The sequence below is a fragment of the Camelus ferus genome, chromosome 17 (assembly GCF_009834535.1).
Source record: "Camelus ferus isolate YT-003-E chromosome 17, BCGSAC_Cfer_1.0, whole genome shotgun sequence".
NCBI classification, from domain to species: domain Eukaryota; kingdom Metazoa; phylum Chordata; class Mammalia; order Artiodactyla; family Camelidae; genus Camelus; species Camelus ferus.
In genome coordinates this window covers 31,708,551-31,724,863 of record NC_045712.1, presented here as the reverse complement: position 1 = coordinate 31,724,863, position 16,313 = coordinate 31,708,551, and the positions used below count along the sequence as shown (strand labels likewise).

The 16,313-nt window shown below is 49.0% G+C and overlaps 1 protein-coding gene across 1 annotated transcript in view; it reads right to left on the bottom strand.

Moving 5' to 3' along the window:
* The window catches only part of CFAP100 (cilia and flagella associated protein 100), a 37,130-nt gene that overhangs the window by 1,679 nt on the left and 19,138 nt on the right, over positions 1 to 16,313 (bottom strand). Inside the window, exons 11-15 of the mRNA XM_032459442.1 lie at positions 13,263 to 13,311; positions 13,035 to 13,186; positions 2,514 to 2,649; positions 1,254 to 1,459; positions 254 to 347 (exon numbers count right to left, since the gene is read on the bottom strand). Coding sequence (XP_032315333.1) covers positions 254 to 347; positions 1,254 to 1,459; positions 2,514 to 2,649; positions 13,035 to 13,186; positions 13,263 to 13,311 — 637 coding nt within the window. The remainder of the gene's footprint in view (positions 1 to 253; positions 348 to 1,253; positions 1,460 to 2,513; positions 2,650 to 13,034; positions 13,187 to 13,262; positions 13,312 to 16,313) is intronic.

Sequence of the window (16,313 nt, the reverse complement as noted above, 5' to 3'; positions counted from 1 at the left end):
GGTGCCGGCTCTCTGAGCGGAGGGCTCACATCTTGGCAGGGCTGGGAGGGCCCCCGGAAGGAGTAGGTCCTCAGGAGCCAGTGGGGGTGGCAAGCCCAGGAATGGGAGACGCTGCCCTACCCTGGCCTTGCTCTGATGGCCCCACCGGTCCCCAGAACCTCAGTAGTAGCACCTGCAGAGGAGGTGAGCCAGGCTCGGCTGCAGGCTGCCAGCCCCTCCCATCCCCTGTGCCTCCTCAGGCCACCCTGCCCACCTTCTTCTTGACCTCGGCCTGGGCCCGGGCCTGTGCCCGCTGCAAACGCTCCTCCTGCAGCTGCTTCTGCAACTTGACCTTCTCTTCCCGGAGCCTGGGTGGCAGTGGTGACAAAAGACAGATTAAGGGCTGGAGGCCCAGCGAAGGCTACCAACTCCACGGCTCCTTCCCACACAGCCCTCAGGCCATGGCCCTCCCCGCTCCCCTGCCAGGTCAGGGCCTTGCTTCTGACCCTGTTCCTTGGGGGTCCTGGCTCTGGGCTCATACCCCCAGGAGGCCCAAGTTCCTAGACCCCCATCCCTGGTCACTTGCTCTGGCTCCCCCATCATCGCCCTTGAAGGCCCGGCCCCTCCAAGGTCAGTAGTCCTGTGTCCTTCCCGTCTGTACTTGCGGGGTCCGAGGACACAGAGGAAGAGCCCTTGTGCATGTGGGACAGACATGGCTGTTTGTAGATGACCATGTCTCGGGACTCCGCTCGGACTAATGAGCCAGGCGGCCAGGAACTCGCCTGGGCCGCACTGGGCCTGTGGGGCTCCCCAGGCCTCCCCTCAGAGCCAGACCCCCACTGCTGACCTCACCTCCCCTCAGCTGCTCCCTCCAGAGTGTGCACCTTCGCCCCCTCCCGGCCCTGGCAGTGCAGCCCCTCTCCCGCCCCACTCCAGCCGGGAGAGTGCCCGTTGCTGTCGCCTGTCCCAGGTGAGGCTGGCTCACTTTGGCTCCTGGGGTCCCTGGCACCACGTCAGGCCACACTCCAGAAGAGGGGCTTTCTCCACGGGGCTGAGTCTGGGCTCCCCAGTTGCCCCCAGACCCCTGGACTCTGCCTCTCATCATGGAGCACCAGGTTCCTGTCTCCAGTTGGGGAACTCTGAGGGCAGGACCACACTTGACCTCTGACCTCAGTGCCAGCCCAGAGCTGGGGCAGGGGTGTGGAGGGCACCTCACCCTCAGGGCCCTCCCACTGTGAGAAGCTGTGTGACCGGCAGGGCTGGCAGGGCCTCACCTCATACGCCGCTCCTTCTCCTTGGCCTTCTCTGCCTGCTCGATCCTGACCTGGGGCACTCGCTCCAGGCTCTCGAGCAGCTCATCCAGCTGGTGCTCAATGGTGGCCAGCATCTGCACGGTGCCCAGCCTGGACTCCTGCTGGCTGTCGACACAGTGCCGGTACACGTCCAGCACCTTGTGGTTCAGACTCTCCAGCAGCTTGTCCTGTGAGGCGGGCAGGCCTCCCTCCAGCAGGGCCGCGCAGGCCTGTGCCACCCCCACATCACAGCCTGCCGGAGCCCTCATGACAACTCGCCTGACCTCCCAGGGCCCTGCCCAGCACACAGTGGGCACTCGGAAAGTGTAGGGGAAATGACTCGGACACCTACACTCTTCTTGACCAGAGTGTCTGACCCCTGGCCCTCTCACAGCCAGCCAGATCCTGGGTTCCAGCAAACCCACCGAAGCCCAGTCCCCTATTCTTTGGAGCCTTCTTTGTCCTGCCCCTGCACTGACCTCAGCTCCCCACAGGACCACGTGCTGTGACTGCTTTCTGTGTGGCCCTGGGCCCTGGGAGCTCCCCTCCCTCAGCCTGCTGTGACATTCAGAAAATGCTTAACCCCACCTGTCCCACAGACTGGGCATGAGGATTACAAGACGAACGGCCGGCACAAAGGTTTGACAGGCACAGGGCACAGACAGTGCCCACTGACTTCTGCAGGAGGCAGGGGTGTGCTGGCCTGCTTTTAGGGCATCCCATGCACCTGGCCCTGTGCCCAGCACACAGCAGGTGCTCAGTAGGAATTTGAGTGAATTAGGAAGCTGGGTCCACCCCCTTGGCCCTCGGTGTGCTGCCCAGTCCTGGTCCTACTGCCCAGGACACATCCCCGGTCTCTGTGCCCTCAGAATTCTTTCACCTTCCAGCCTGGCTGAGGCTGTGCCTGCCTTCCTCCCGCCAGTCACTTCTGGACACACTGCGTGCGTTTAAGAAGCAGACGTGTTTGTTGAAGGGAGGGAGGAGGTGTGTCGGAGGGCTGCCTGTCCACAGAGCATGAATATATGGCTGGCTCTGTTTTGGGGCCAAGGGTCAGGCCCAGAGCCCGGACGGTGTTGAGGCACCATGTGCCTCGGGCCTCACTCTCCCACTGTCCGGGCTCTGTGCACTGGGGCTCCTCCTAGCAGGTGCCTGTGAGTGCCTCCCACCCTGCCCTGTGGCACCACATGCCCTCCACACCCACTGCCCACCAGCTACCATCCGCCTGTCTGTCTGGGGCCCTACCTCCTGATCGCCTTTGTACTCGCCAAAATGGAAGACACGGGCTTTGAGCTCCAGCTCGGCAGCTGTCTCCTCCTCCTTGGCGATGGCCGTCATCAGGGTGGTGATCCACTGCCTCAGCTGGTTGACCTCCCTGTCCCTGGATGGGGGACCAGCACTCTCTGAGCCTGCCGGCCCCAGCCGCATGCACGGGGGGGCAGAGGACTGGTGAGATGAGGCAGGACTGAAATGTAAGGTCTTTAACAATCCACACTAAAAAGAAAAACCCACTTTATCGAGGTGTATAATTCACCATAAAATTGTTTTAAAATGTACAATTCAGTCATTTTTAGTATATTCACCAGGTTGCACCATGATCTAACTACAGAACATTTTCATCACCTGGAGAGAAACTCAGACTGGTTACTGGTCGGTCCCACTCTTCCCTCTCTTGTGTGTCTCTTCTGGACACCCCATAAGCCCAGAGCTACATGACACTGGTCCTTTTGTGTCTGGCTCTTTCCTTCAGCATAATGTTTTCAGGTCTGTCCACGCTGAAGTATGTGTCAGAGCGTCCTTCCTTTCTACGACCACATGACAGTCCACTGTACGGAGAGACCCCCTCAGCTGATAGACTCAACCATCAATGGACATTTGGGTGGTTTCTACCTTTTGGCTCTTGGGAATAATGCGCTATGGACACTTAGAGGCCGGCTTTTGTGAGGACATTTTCAGTTCTCTTGGGTATATATTTAGGAATAGAATTGCAACAATCAATTTTTAAATGAAATAAAATATTAAAAGAATTTTTAAAAAATGTTTTCGCAATCATGGCAGACACTGACCATTGCATGTTGGGGCTTCCAGAGCAGGATTCCTGGCTCCTAGGGTTGGCATGGGTCCGTCCATGCGAGCAGCTGCATGCAAGCCCTGGCCAGAGTGAGCAGGGCATCGGCCACTCAGCTGGCAGTGCCTGGGAGGCCTCGAGGCGCCGGTCTCCCCAGCAGTGATTCTGGGGCTCTGCCCTTTGGCTGATGGAACCTACTGACATTTTCTCACTCTTAGGCATAGTGCCACAGGCTGCTGCTCCTTTGCCCACAGGGGCCCAGGGCCTGTCATATGCACTGCCACAGGGGTGCAGGCCTCAGCCCCACACCAGCTCCCCAGCGCAGGTCTCAGACTGTGGGGCCAAGGCTGGTCTGGCCAGCCCTCCTGAGCTCTCAGAGGTGGGTGGCCAGAGAGGCTACATGCTGCTCACAACCCCCTCACCCAGGCCTGGGCCTCTGGAGGGTGCATGCAGGTTGCCTGGACCAGTAACAGAGACCTGACCTCTCTCCAGCCCTGAGCACCCACCACAGGGGTGATGTGCTTGGGGTCAGCAGTGCATCTCCTAAGGGTAACAGGACTGAATTCAGCTCTCACTGAATTCCTCCATGACCAGTGCCTGGACTCGCCAGTGACCTTGTAGCTGACAGCTCGTTACCTGGACCAGGTTGGGGGGGGGGTTAGATCATTGTCCTATTTCTTCTTCAATAACTGCGATAAAAAGATCACTTTTTCCCCACTAGTTCTCTTTAAATGTCAAATTGTTGGGTCACAGACTTTTCTCCTCAACCAGATCTCACTGCCAACCTGCAGGGCATGAAGAACACACTGCCCAGCACTGGTGCTCAGACCAGGGTCCACACCACCTGCATGTTTGTCAGAAAGCAGAATTCAGGCCTCACCCAGGACCTGACCAGGTAGAGACTTCACTTAACAAAACCCCCGGGGGCCCAGTGCACAGCATCTGAGGGGCACCCTGCTGCCAGAAAAGTGACGACACAGGGAGAAAACCTACAGGTTGAACGGGATTTAAAGACACGACCGACTGCAGAGTGTGATCTTATTTCAATTCTAATTCAGACTAATGGTTTAAAAACTCTAACCATTTATGGAATATGGACATTCAACATTAAGAATTACTTTTTAATGTGATGATGGTATTATGGCTAAGTTAAAGAGCCCTATTCTTTTTAGAGACACCTATTGAAATAATTAAAGACTAAATGACACAGTGCCTGGACTTTGTTTCAGAATAATAGGAAGATGGGGGAGTGGGTGGGTCAAGGGGAAAGACTGGCCATGGGTTGGTCACTGGTGAAGCTGGTGACTTTACACCACCTTCTCTACTTTTGTTTATGTTTATGTGTTTGAAATTTTCTTAGAGTTACTAGGCTGAATTGGAGAAGTTATAAATAGTTTTTTAAAAGGTAACAAGAAAGAGGATCCCTTCCTAAATACCTGGAGACATATAATCAGAAAGTTTACTGGACTAGTATTAAAAAAAGAGAGAGAAAAGCAAGCACCACCAAATGTGAATAAATAAAGGTCATTCAAAGACCAAGCTAAAGAGAAAGAGTTACCATATTCCTGCAGAAATAGCAGCAAAAAGGACAAAAATAAAGTATTTTGAGATAGAGGAAAATGGTGTAGTAGGAAGCACCAGAAATCTGTCTCCACACCTAGAAAACAGTTGCACTGGCAGAATCTGTGACGGAACTATTCTGTAGCTCTGGAGTCTGCTAAGGTTGTTCACAACTTCTAGGGAAGGACCTGGACATCAAATTGTGTTCATTTCTTTCCACTCCAGCTCTGAGCACAGTAACAGCTACCCATCCCCCAACTCCATCCCCATGGCAGCACCTGTGCGTATGTTCCTGGAACACCTCGCACACAGCTCACAGGAACCAGGGTGGGCCAAAAGGACCCTGTTCTCCAAATACTGGGATCTACGCTCTGATGGTTGACTGCTGCTTCTGGTCACAGAGGTGCAAAGAGACAGAGGTCATTGCTTCACCTATCTCCTTTGCTATAAGCCCCGCCCATTCTGGTGGACTTCACTTCCAGCGTATTTAAAGGACCAGAGCTCTCCCACAACACTTAATTTTTAGTCTTTTCCCTTTTTGAGAGCTAGACATTAAAGACCATGGACTTTCAAAAACAACTGTGTATATGGGAAAAATTAGAAAGTGACCATACAAGCCAAAGAAAAGTCTCAGAAAAGACCTGAGAAGACCTTAATTTCACACCTCAGGTTGATTCTCAGCATAAAGACTGCCTACAACAATTAAAAATAAATAAATACATAAACAAAAGTAACAACAAACAGAAAACTGGGGAAGAGACAGAGTCTGATCTCCAAAGCTACCACATTATTAGCTTCAAATATTCCGTGTTCACCAAAAATGCACAAAGAACACACAGAAACAAGAAAGCATGGCCTATTTACAGGAAACACAAACTGTTCCTAAAAATTAATATGGCAAGTATAGCACAAAGATTTTTTTAAAAACTGTGTTTAAAGATGCTCAAAGGGTTAAAGGAAGATGTGGAGAAAGTCAAGAAAATACTGTGTGAACAAAATGGAGATATCCATAAAGAGACAGAAAACTTAAAAGGAAATCAAAAAAGAAAATCTGGAGCTAAAAAGCACAATAATTGAAATAAAAAATTCCCTGGAGGGATTCAAAGGCAAATTTGAGCAGGGAGGAAAAACAATCAGTGATCTTGAAGACAGGATGATGGAAACTATGGAGGCTGGGGAACAGAAAGAAAAAGACTGAAGAAAAGCAAACAAAGCCTAAAGAACTTGTGGGACAACAACCCAAAGGACCAACATACACATTGTGGGAGTCCCAGAAGAAGAGAAAGATGTAGAGAAGATATTCGAAGAAATAATGGCTGAAAACTTTGCAAACTGGATGAATATAAACATTCAAGAAGCTCAAGGTACTCCAAGTATGAGGAAATCAAAGAGAACTATACCAAGACATATTATAACAAACTACCACAGGATATTCAAAAGCCAAAGAATCTTGAAAGCAGCAAGAGGAAAGCAAATCACCACAAAAAAAGGATCTCCAATAAGATTTTCAGCAGATTTCCCAGAAATTTTGGAGGCCCGAAGACAGCAGGCCAATATATTCAAAGCGCTCAAAGGAAAAAAAAGAAAAAACTCAACCATGAATCCTACATCTGGCAAAAGTGTCCTTTAAAAGTGAGGGAGAAATCAAGACATTCCCAGATAAGCAAAAGCTGAGGGAGTTCATGACCACTAGACCTGTCTTGCAAGAAGGGCCCAGGGGAGACCTGCCAGGTGAAATGAAAGGACACTAGATAGTAACTTTAGCATATGGAGAAATAAAGATCTCAATAAAGGTAAATACATGGGCAAGAACAAAAGCCAGTATTATTGTTAACAGTGGCTTGTAGTTGTACTTTTTGTTATCTACATGATTTAACAGACTAATACACTTAAAGAAAAAAAAAATCATTAGCATAAAAGCTAGTATTACTGTAACTTTTGGTTTGTAACTCCAAATCTTGCTTTCTACATAATTTAAGAGATGAATGCATATAAAAGAATTATTAATTTATGTTTTGGGGCACACAATGCATGAAAACATCAGCGACCAGAAGGGGTAGGGATAGAGCTGGAAAGGAGCAGGTTTGTATGTTACCGAAGCTAGGCTGGTATAGATTCAAATTTGAGTGTTATACCTTTGGGATGTTAAATGTAATCCCCACGGTAACCACAAAAAATAGCTATAGAACATACACAAAATGAAATGAGAAAAATTTAAATATTTCACTACAAAAAAATCAACTAAACACAAAGAAGACAGCAATGCTGGAAATGAGACCCCAAAAAAGTGATAAGGCATACAGAACACAAATAGCATGATGACAGAAGTAAGCCTTTCCTTATCAGTCATTTCTTTAAATTTGAATGGATTAAACTCTCTAATCAGAAGACAGAGATTGGCAGAAGGGATAAAAACACATGACCCGCTTTTGCACAGCTAAGGATACCATCAACAAAAAGAAAAGACAACTTACAGAATGGGAGAAAGTATTTGCAAATGAGGTGACTGACAAGAGACTAATTTCCAAAATATACAAATAGCTCATACACCTTAATATCAAAGAAACAAGCAACCCAATCCAAAAATGGGCAGACGACCTAAACAAGCAATTCTCCAATGAAGACATACAAATGGCCAACAGGCACATGAAAAAATGCTCAGCACTGCTATTGTCAGAGAAATGCAGATCAAAACTACAATGAGGTATCACCTCACATCAGCCAGAATGGCCATCACTGAAAGTCTATAAATGATAGATGCTGGAGAGGGTGTGGAGAACAGGGAACCCTCCTACGCTGTTGGTGGGAATGTACATTGGTGCAGCCACTATGGAGGTTCCGCTAAAAAAGTGAAAATAGACTTACCGCACGATCCAGCAATCCCACTCCTGGGCATATATCCAGAGAAAAATAAAATTCAAAAAGACACGTGCTCCCCAACGTTCACAGCAGCACTATTTACGATAGCCAAGACATGGAAACAACCCAAATGTCCATCAACAGATGACTGGATAAAGAAAATGTGTTACATTTATGCAATGGAACACTACCCAGCCATAAAAAATAATAAAATAATGCCATTTGCAGCAATATGGATGGACCTGAAGACTGTCATTCAAAGTGAAGTGGGCCAGAAAGAGAAAGAAAAATGCCATCATTTATATGAAGAATCTAAAAAATGGTAACATTAATAATGACACAAATGAGCTAATTATTATTTTGATTTCTTGAATATGTGTAAGCACACTTGACTGTCCTTTATGATTGGATAACTGCATTCTGTTGATTATTTTGTAGTTGGCTTTATTCCTTTGATAACTATGCAAGTTTAAAAAGCCAAAGATCTAACCTGTTCTTAGAAACAATAATTAGTACATATATGAAAACTAAAAAAGTACAGTATACTGCTTATATGTATTTACATGCAATATAATGTGTATGTGCAGCTGAACTGTAATCATTCCACATAATAAAACTGGAAGAAAAAAAAAAAAAAACACGACCCAACCAGATGCTATCTACTAGAGACTCACTTGAGGTCCAAAGACACAAGCAGGTTGAAAGTGAAAGGATGAAAAAGATATTCCATGCAAATACAAACAAGAGAACAGGAGCAGCTATACTAATACCAGACAGACTTTAAATCAGAAATGGTTATGAGAGACAAAGAAGAACATTATATATTAATACAAGGTTCACTACAGCAAGGAGACATAACAATAATAAACACTTACTTCCCTAATGACAGTCAAAATATATGATGGAAAAAATGACGATACGGAAGGGAGAAACAGTTCTACAATAATCGTTGGAGACCTCAATACCTGCCTTGCAATAATTGCTGGAACAAGCAGACAGAAGATGAGTAAGGAAATAGAAGACTTAAGTAACACAAGAAACCAATAACACCTAACAGATATATACAGCAGAGGACACCTAATCAGAGTGGTGTGGGCAGGCCACACCGTGCATCCCCTCACCTGCTGCACAGGGTGTGTCCAGCCCTTGGCTGCTGTGCACAACTCTGCCGTGAATGCTCCTGAGTTCAGGGGCACTGTCTCTAATACAGCCCCTCTTGCTTCCAGTGTGGGAACAGACTGCTCATTTGCGATTGTATATATATATTTTAAATAGAGACTTCATATTTTAGAGAAGTTTTACGTTCACAGCAAAACTGAGTGGCAGGTACAGAGATTTCCCACACATCCTCTGCTCTCGGTCACCTCCCCCACTATGGACATTCTGTACCAGGGCGGTCCATTTGTCACAATGAACCTACACAGACACGTCATTGTCATCCAGAGTCCACAGTTTACACTGGGGTGCACTCTTGGTGCTGTACATCCTGAGGGTCTGGACAAGAGTATAATGACATGTATCCACCATCGGGGTATCAGAGAGAGTACTGTCACTGTCCCCAGATCATCTACTCCCCTAGTCCTCCCTCTCTCCTCCTAACTCCTGGCAACCACTCATCTTTTCACTGTCTCCATAGTTTTGCCTTTTCTAGAGTGTCATGTAACTAGAATCATATAGCCTTTTCAGACTGGCTTCTTTCACTCAACAACATGCATTTAAATTTCCTCCATGTCTTTTCCTGGCTCAATAGCTCATTTCTTTTTAGCACCAAATAATATTCCACTGTCTGGATGTATCTACTGAAGGTCATCTTGGTTGCCTTCAGGTTTTGAATACATTATGAATAAAGCTGCTATAAATATCCATATGCAGGCTTTTATGTAGACGTAAGGTTTTTACTCCTTTGGGTAAATACCAATGGGTGCAACTGCTGGTTCTGTGTTAAGCATATGATTAGTTTTGTGAGAAACTGCCCAGCTGTCTTCCAAAGTGGCTGCACCCTTCTGCGTTCCCACCAGTACTGATGAGAGTTCCTGTTGCGCCACATCCTCACCAGCACCAGGTGTTATCAGTGCTCTGGGTTTTGGCCATTATGACAGGTGTGCAGTGATATCTCTTTATTGTCTTAATTTGCATTTCCCTGAGGACGTATGAGGCTGAGCATCTTTCCATGTGCTTGTTTGTCTTCTGACTATTTTCTTTGAAGAAGTGTCTGTTTAGGTCGTTGGCCCATTTTTAAAATCAGGCTGTTCACTTCTTATTATTAAATTTTAAGAGTTCTTTATACATTCTGGATACCATCCTTTATCAGATATTTTGTAAATATCTTCTCCACTTCTGTGGCTTGTCATCTCATTCTCTTGACAGTGCCTTTCATAAAGCAGAATTTTAACATTTTTAAAAGTCCAGCTTATCAGCTCTTTCCTTCATGGATTGTTTCTTTGGTGTTGTGTCTAAAAAGTCATCACCATACCCAAAGTCTTGTAGGTTTCACCTATTTTTCTTCTACAAGTTTCATAGTTTTGTGTTTCAGATTTAGGTCTGTGATCCATTTTGAGTTAGTTTTTGTGAAGGGTTTAAAATCTACGTCTAAATTCTTTTTTTTCCTTTTTGCATCTGGATGTCCAGATGTTCCAGCACAATTTGTTGAAAAGACTGTCTCTGCTCCATCATATTCCCTTTGTCTCTTTGTTAATGGTCAGTTGTTCACATTTATGTGGGTTTGTTTCTGGGCTCTCTATTCTGTTCCATTGATCTATTTGTCGACTGTCTTGCCACTTGTCTTGAAGTCAGGCAGTGTCAGTCCTCCAACTTCGATCTTTTCCTTCAATAGTGAATCGGCTATTCCAGGGCTTTTGACTCCATATAAATTTTAGAATCAGTTTGCCAATATTCACAAAATAACTTGCTGGGGGCTTGATTGGGATTGCATTGAATCTCCAGATCAAGTTGGGAAGCACTGATATTTTGACAATATTGACTCTTCCTACCCATAAACATGGCATCTCTCTCTGTTTGGTTCTCTCATCTCTTTCATCAGAATTTTGAAGTTTTCCTGTCATGTAGATCTTGTACAGATTTTGTTTCGTTGTATTTTAACCTTCGTTGTATTTTAACCTTGTATTCTATAATCTTGATATAATGGTTTGCTAGTTCCAGGAGGTTTTGTTTGTTTGTTTGTTTTTAGGGGGCAGGTAATTAGGTTTACTTATTTAGTTTTAGAGGAGCTACTGGGGATTGAACCCAGGACCTTGTGTACACTAAGCATGTGCTCTACCACTTGAGCTACACCCTCCCACGTTCCAGGAGTTTTTTTGTTGATATTTTCTACATACGTGACCATCTGTTCTGCAACAAAGGTTTTTTCCTCCTTCCCAGCCTAACACCTTTTATTTCCTTCCCTTGTCGTACTGAATTAGCTAGGACTTCTAGTTTGATGTTGAAAAGAAGTGGTGACAGGAACTCCTTGCCCTGTTTCTGATCTTAGCAAGAAAGCTTTAAGTATGATGTTAGCCGTATGGTTTTGTTGGTGTCCTTTATCAAGTTCAAAAAGCTCCCCTCTATTCCTAGTTTGTTGGGAATTTTTATGAGTGGGTGTTAGATTTTATCAAATGATTTTTCTGCATCTGTTGATTTTTCTTCTTTAGCTTTGTTGATGTGACAGATTGCAGTAATTGATTCTCAAATGTTAAATGAGCCTTATATACCTGGGGAAAAACCCCGGTCATGGAATAACTGGTCGTGGTGTTTAATTCTTTTCATATATTGTTGAATTTAATTTGCTAATATTCTGTTGATGATTCTTACATCTATGGTCATGAGAGATACTGGTCTGCAGTTTTCATATAATGCCTTTGTCTGCTTTCGGTACTAGGCAGGTTAATGCTGGTCTTACAGAATGAGTTAGGAAGTGTTCCCTCTGTTTCTATCTGGAAGAGATTGTAGAGAATTTTATTTCTTCCTTATATGTTTGGTAGAATTCACCAGTGAACCCATCTGGGCCTGGTGTTTTCTGTTTGGAACATTAATAATAATATTCATTCAATCTCCTTAATAGATAGGCCTGTTCAAATTGTTTATCTGTTGTATTTTTTAAAGCCTTCCCCCGCCCCAAGAAAAAATGGTTGAGTTCATGGAACTTAAATGCACGTGGGCTGTGATTCCCCTGGAAATACACTGTTGGTGCTCTTGGGGGCGGCTCAGCTTCTGAAGTGGCTCAGCTGGCGAAAGACCAGCTTCCAGGCAGCACCCCAGGGTTCTGCTGTGAGGTGTGCAGGGGCGTGTGTACGTCCTCACCAGATTCTTGGAGTCTGGGAGGCTGCCTGCCTCTCCCCAGCTCCTCTCGCTTTGTGCCCACCACCTCCCAGGTTCCAGGAGACACCATCTTTCCTAAGAACTGATATTTTCATGTTATGCTGGAGACTCCCCGCAGGAAATTCTCCAAGGCAAGGCATAGGCCAACAGGACACGGGCACTCCAAGAACATGGGAACCAAGAACATGGTTCCGCTGGGACAGCAAAAGCAAAGCCTTGGGCTGGCTCCCACCTCAGGGCTTTTGCACTGCGTTCCCTCTGCCTGCAGCTCTCTTCCCCCAAATCTCCACGTGGCTACCCATTGCTCAGGAAGTACCTGGTTCAAAAGACACCTTGCGCTGGAAACCTCCCCTACCCGCTCCCATCAGCTGCCACCCTCCACTTCAGCCCCTTCTTGTATCACTCTTCATATTCCTCCGAGCATGTATTACTACCCACAAGTCAAACCTGTGGACCTCTAAGTCTGCCAGCTCACAAGGCAGGGCCTTGCTTTATCCCTGGAGGGCCTAGACCCTGGCCTGATCCAGAACAGCTGCTTGGTCAGTGTTTGGAAGCAAATGGAGGACTCTCTGCTCCTAACAGGCCTGACCTGTTGCCTCAGCCTGACTCTGCCCAGCCAAGCTCTGCAGGACCTGGTGTCAGCAAAAACCTCCTGGGCAGGAGGTCCTTGGAGATATCCCCCTCGGACTGCAGGCTGCTCCAGAGTGGGGAGGGGCCAGCCCCGCTTGAATCCACCCACCTGACCTACTCCCACCCCCAACCCCCTACCCAAGAGAACACACTCTCTCCCCAGAGCCAGGCCTTAAGTGTTCAAATGGAACTTTCCAGAAAACTGAAGCCAGGACAGGGGCAGGGTTATGATAAGGGGGGAGTGCACAGCCCATCTCCCAGTGACCGTGGAGGGTTCCAGCATGACCACCAGTGACAGAGCCCCTTCACCACCGAGGCACCTGTGCGAGACCTACATGCGAATCTGAGTGTTTTTCAGGGTGAAGTTCAGTTCCTCCAATGTCTCCTCCATCTCCTGGGTGTTCTGGACCAATGAGAGGTTCTGCTCCTCCAGCTTCATGAAGACATCCAGGAGTTGCTGGGGCTCTGTGAAGTACAGCTCCAGCTCCTGCAACCAGAGCCATGTGTGGGCACTGGGTAGTGAGGGCCTGGCTTCTGCAGCCCCTACCCAGAAGGGCACTGACCTCCCCATCACTGTCTGGGTCCTCCTGCACAGGGAGGGCAGAGCTGGACCTGCGGAGACAAGGGGTCAGGGCACACAGCTAACCTGGGGGCAGAGTCCTGAGGGCCATCTCACTCAGGCCAGTGCCTGGCGTGGCCAGGGCACCTCCCCATCCCCACTCGCACCCTTCAAAAGTTGCTGAGGTAGTGGTACCAGCCTCCTCTTGGCCCCCCAGCTGCCACACAGCAGGGGAGAGTTTCAAGATACAATTAGCTCATCTGACTCCAGTTAGAATAAAGCTTGGCCTCCTCCTGAGGGCCTGGGGTCCCACCACTGAAGGCTGCTCCTGCCCCACCAGCTCCTCCTGCTCTCCGGGTACCAATCTTACCTCAGCATCTTTGCACCTGCGGCTCCAGGTGCCAGGCTGCTCCTCCCCATTTACCATTCTTTTTCTAAGAGCCACTTCTGGGGCCTCTCCCACCCCACCTGTCAGATTCAGCCCTGGCACTTGTCCTTGATGGCCCCACTCACAACTTTTTGTGACACTCATGCTGCTTCCAACGGACCCTGACCCCCAACGGGGCAGGGACCACGCTGAGCTGTGAGGGCTGCAAGCACTGCATGGGGACTAGACTGACACCAAACCTGCCCCACTGACCTGCTCCAGCCTGGGCCCTGCCTGGATGAGCAGGTTCTGCTGGCCCAGGAGCCGTCAAGGCCAGCTTGCAGCTAGGGGAAGCTGAGCAGAGGCCCGAGAGACTCCAGGCCCTGATCTTCTTGAAGTGGAGACACGACAGCGCAGGGCCTGTGGGAGGACCCGTGCTGGCAGCTCACCCACTTGCCAAGCCTGTGCCCACCCTGTGTGCACACTGATGTCCACTCAGCAAGTGAGAAACATGCCGTTCAGAGAGCCAGTCACCTACCCAAGGTCACCTCCAGGGAACTGCTGGCCCAGAAGGTGCCTTTCTGAGAATCTGCCCTCCAGGTGGACATAGCAGGGGGGAGGGGCTGGACTTCACCCCTACCTGTCCTCTCCACTGAATGCCTTATGCAGCCCACAACCTGCCCAACTGTACTCAGCAGCCCTGGTCCCAAGGCTAGTAGACAGAGGACCTCTGTTCTCAGGGACTGTCCCCACATGAGCCTGATGGTAGGTGCTCCAGGGCTGAGCGAGGGCAAGCTAGGCAGAGGAAGCCTGCATACCTAACCTCCTGAACTGGAAATAACGGTGCCCCACCGGCAGGGGTTACAGGGACCAGAGTTAACCCCACTGCATGGACCTGGCATGTGCATTTTGAGGTATGTCAGTAACACTTCAATATCGGGGGAAGTAAAAGAAGACCGATGTCTGATCACTGGAACTTCCCAGCCTCTGCAGGCCCTGGACCTGAGGGTGGGTGCTGGGCCAAAGCCTGGGCTCCAGCTCCACCTGGCTGCTAGGTATCCCAGCTCCCTCCCCGACATGTGGGTGGCCCTCCAGGAGGGCTGGGGCTTGGGGTGCCTGAGCAAGAGCAGCAAGGGGGTGGGGAAGAGACAGTGGGGCAAGAGGTCTGTCCTGGGGTCACTTGTCACAGCTGGAGGACTGTGGGTATAGGCGGGTGTCAGGGCACTGTAGGAAGAGATCCAGGAGGTGTTTGAGAGGTGCTTGGTGGCCCTGGAGGTGGGTGTTAGAGGCGTACGGGGCAAGTCACTGGGGCTGGAACTTGTCCCCGGAAAGAGGCCTGGCCTTCAGCTGGAGCATAAGGGACTGATGGAGCTGTCAGACATTGAAACAGTTCTGCACGGCCTGCAGACCCACCCCTGAGCCCCCAGTGACAGTGGACTTTTTGTGTCACTTGGGGTAGGTCAAACATTATTCTAGATGTTTCTGGGCAGATGACCCCATGACCCTTCATTGGTGAGTGGGCCTCATCCAATCAGCCAAAGGCCTGGACAGAAGAGTGACCTCCCTGAAGAAGAGGGGACTGCCAGCTAAGCCTTGGACTCAAGCTGGAGTAGCAGCCCTTTCCTGGGCCTCCAGCCTGCTGTCCTGCCCTACACAGTGGCCTCCCTCCACTCGCAACAGCCAATCCATCGCCCTCACTTCTGCTGGGGCTCTTGCCCACCAGTCACCCGCCCTGCTCCCCCTACAGCTCTCCAGTTCCTTGTCCCTCTGGCCAAAGGGGTCCAGATGCCATATGACAGGACAGCACCTTGGCAGTGGCCCTGGTAGTGTGAAAGCAAACACCTGATGACCACCCAAGGCTGTGATCGGTGTCCCGCATGTCCACATACTGTGAATGTCACCCAGCCAGGTCAGTACCCTCGATAACCACATACTTTGAATGTCACCTGGCCAGCCCCAAGAGGTCACTGGACAGGCCACTGGGGGAAGCTGGAGCCCTGGCTGAGGACGCCACCTCTGGAAACACCCGACTGCAGTACTAACAGAGACAGAGAAGTGGGAAGGGTCGGCTCTCTACCGAGAAGGATACACAGAAGGAAACCACCCTTGCTTGTATTTACACTGAATCCTAAGGACATCCCAGGGCTCTCTGTATCCACAGAACAGCAACCTCAGGGATGGCTGGATGGAGGCTGTGCAGAGGGAGGCCAACAGCCAGGTGGGGAGGGGCTGGAAGGAGGTGAGCTCAGGGGAGCAGGGAATTCTCACACTTAGAGAGCTGTGGTTTCCTATCAAAGATTAAACATTTTTTTCAGTGAGAGGAGGAGTAACTAGGGGTGACCGGCAGCTCTGGTCTTGCAGATAGAGGCGTTTTTTAACAAAGTACGGGGACAGCTGTGCACTGACCCACGAATCTGTTTGTGGTTTCTGTCTGTCTCTTACTGTGTTTTTTAAAAGACTTGAAAATAACTGTCACACTTTAATTTGGGGAAATTTTATGTGAAAACCCACACTCCCAGCTTCTCTGAAAAGGCTCGAGGACTCTGTCCCTGCAGCCAGCACTCCTGCCACAGAGGGCATGAGCAGGTGTGTCCTGTCCCAAGTGCCCATATGGCTGCCTTATCCACGCACGTGTGACTGCTCCACCAGGGCCAAGTGGGCTACCACAGGCTCAAGTTCACCAAATCA